The sequence below is a fragment of the Lynx rufus genome, unplaced genomic scaffold (genome assembly GCF_022079265.1).
Source record: "Lynx rufus isolate CCGP_SWC_20201006 ecotype Redwood Valley unplaced genomic scaffold, mLynRuf1.p SCAF_6, whole genome shotgun sequence".
Taxonomy (NCBI): Eukaryota; Metazoa; Chordata; class Mammalia; order Carnivora; family Felidae; genus Lynx; species Lynx rufus.
In genome coordinates, this window is record NW_025814878.1 from 145,057,817 (window position 1) to 145,060,531 (window position 2,715).

General features: G+C 40.3%; 1 protein-coding gene across 1 annotated transcript; it reads right to left on the minus strand.

Annotated features, from left to right (window-relative positions):
- Window positions 1–1,546: 1,546 nt before the first annotated feature.
- Window positions 1,547–2,509, minus strand: LOC124529006 (olfactory receptor 2W1). The gene has a single exon (XM_047102902.1). The coding sequence runs from the start codon at window positions 2,507–2,509 to the stop codon at window positions 1,547–1,549; it is 963 nt and encodes a 320-aa protein (XP_046958858.1).
- Between the last annotated feature and the right edge of the window lie 206 nt (window positions 2,510–2,715).

Consider the following 2,715-nt stretch of genomic DNA (forward strand, 5'->3'; position numbering starts at 1 on the left):
CACCAACACTTGTTATTTCTTGAATTTTTGAATTTAGCCATTCTCACAGGTGGAAACTGATCTCTTATTGTGGTTTTAATTTGCATTTCTCTGATGCTTAGTGATGTTGAGCATATTTTCATGTGTGTTGCCTATCTATCTTCTTTGGAAAAACACTTATTAAGGTTCTCTGCCCATTTTTATTTTATTTTATTTTATTTTATTTTATTTTATTATTTTTTTAAATTTTTTTTCAACGTTTATTTATTTTTGGGACAGAGAGAGACAGAGCATGAACGGGGGAGGGGCAGAGAGAGAGGGAGACACAGAATCGGAAGCAGGCTCCAGGCTCTGAGCCATCAGCCCAGAGCCCGACGCGGGGCTCGAACTCACGGACCGCGAGATCATGACCTGGCTGAAGTCGGACGCTTAACTGACTGCGCCACCCAGGTGCCCCTTCTCTGCCCATTTTTAAAATTTTTTTTTTTCAACGTTTATTTATTTTTGGGACAGAGAGAGACACAGCATGAACGGGGGAGGGGCAGAGAGAGAGGGAGACACAGAATCGGAAACAGGCTCCAGGCTCTGAGCCATCAGCCCAGAGCCTGACGCGGGGCTCGAACTCACGGACCGTGAGATCGTGACCTTCTGCCCATTTTTAAATCAGATTGTTTGTTTTGGTGTTGAGTTGTGTAAATTCTTTATATATTTTGGATATATCATTTGGATATTTCTTCTCCCATTCATTAGTTTGCCTTCTTGTTTTGTTGATTGTTTCCTTTGCTGTGGAAACCCTTTTAATGTTGCTGTAGTCTCAATAGTTTAATTTTGCTTTTGTATCCCTGGTCAGAGGAGACATACTTCAAAAAATGTTCTGTAGCTGATGTCAGAGGAATTACTATCCTCATGCACTGTTGGTGGGAATGCAAACTAGCACAGCCACTGTGGAAAAAAGTATGGTGTTTCCTTGAAAAATTAAAAATAGAATTACTGTATGATCCAGTAATTCCAGTAAAAACACTAATTTGAAAAGATATAGGCACCCTCTGTTTACTGCATCATTATTCACAATAGCCAAGATATGGAAGCCACGAAAGTGCCAATTGATAGATGAATGGATAAACAAGATGTGGTATATAAACACAATGGAATATTACTCAGCCATGAAAAGAACAAAATCTTGCTGCAAAATCCACCATAACATGATTGAGTAAGAGCATGTAATGCTAAGTGAAATAAGTCAGTCAGAGAAAGACAAAGACCATATGATTTCACTCATATGTGGAATTTAGGCATCAAAGCAAATGAACAAACAAAGAAAAGATAAAAAATAGACTCTTAAGTATAGGGAATTAGTAATTTCTAGAGGCGAGGTGAGTGAGGAGATGGGTGAAATAGATAAAGGGGATTGAAAGTACACGTGATGAGCATTGATAAATGTATAGAATTGTTGAATCACATTGTATACCTAAAACTAATATAACACTGTGTGTTTATTGCACTTGAATAAAACAAGGAAAGACAATTAGAAAATGTTTTTCATTGTCTTATCCAGGGTAATACGATTCTATGACTTTTGGTCCCTCTTTGATTTTGTAGATTCACAGTCAACTCTCACCAGCTTCCTCAATGCATTCTTCATGTCCTTGTTCCGCAGGGTATAAACGAGAGGGTTAAGACTTGGAGTGACGATCGTGTAAAAGAGGGTGAGGAACTTTCCCTGGTCTTTGGAGGCACTGTTACCTGGTTGCAGGTACATGTAGATAATAGTTCCATAGAAGATGGACACGACAGTGAGATGAGATCCACAGGTATTAATTGCTTTTTGTTGGCCTTCTTTTGACTTTATTCTCAGCACAGCTTTGGCGATGTAGCCATAGGATATAAGAATAAGGCCGAGTGGTGTAAGGACAATGACAATGCCCAAAGCAAAAACAGACATTTCAACTGTTGTGGTGTCTATACATGCTATCTTGACCATAGCTGGCAACTCACACAAGAAATGGTCCAGAAGGTTGTTTCCACATCGAGGCAAATTCAGGGTGAGTGTACATAATAATACAGAATTGGCCAAACTAATGCTCCAGACTGTGATTATCATCTTGAGACAGAGATGTGGGTTCATGATTACCAAATAATGCAGGGGCTTACAAATAGCTGTGAAACGATCATAGGACATAACAGCGAGGAGGAGGCACTCAGTGGAACCCAACCACATATAAACGTAGAGTTGAGTGACACAGCCCACATAGCTGATGGTCTTGTCAGGTCCCCACAAGTTAACGAGCATCTGAGGGATGATGCTGGTTGTGAAACATAGATCCAGGAAAGATAAGTTCCTGAGGAAAAAATACATCGGTGTGTGGAGATGGGAATCCAGGAGAGATGCAAGGATGATGGCTGTGTTACCCACCCACGTAATGAAGTAGAAGAGAGTGACAACTCCTGATAGGACCATCTCCAGTTTGGGATGGTCCGAGAAGCCGAGCAGAATAAAACCGTGCAGAGAAGTGTGATTGTTTTGGCCCATAGTCCTTCAGTGTCCAAATCCTAGAATGAGAAAAGCAGAAGGAGGTGAAGGAGGATGGGGATGAGGATGAGGAGGAGGAGCAGGAGGAGTAAGAGAAGGAGATGGAGGAGGAGAAATTGTCAGTACAGACCACATAATTTAACTAAAGGGAAAGAATTTATGCTAATAATTAAAAAATAATGGGTGAAAGTAAATATTATAGCCAA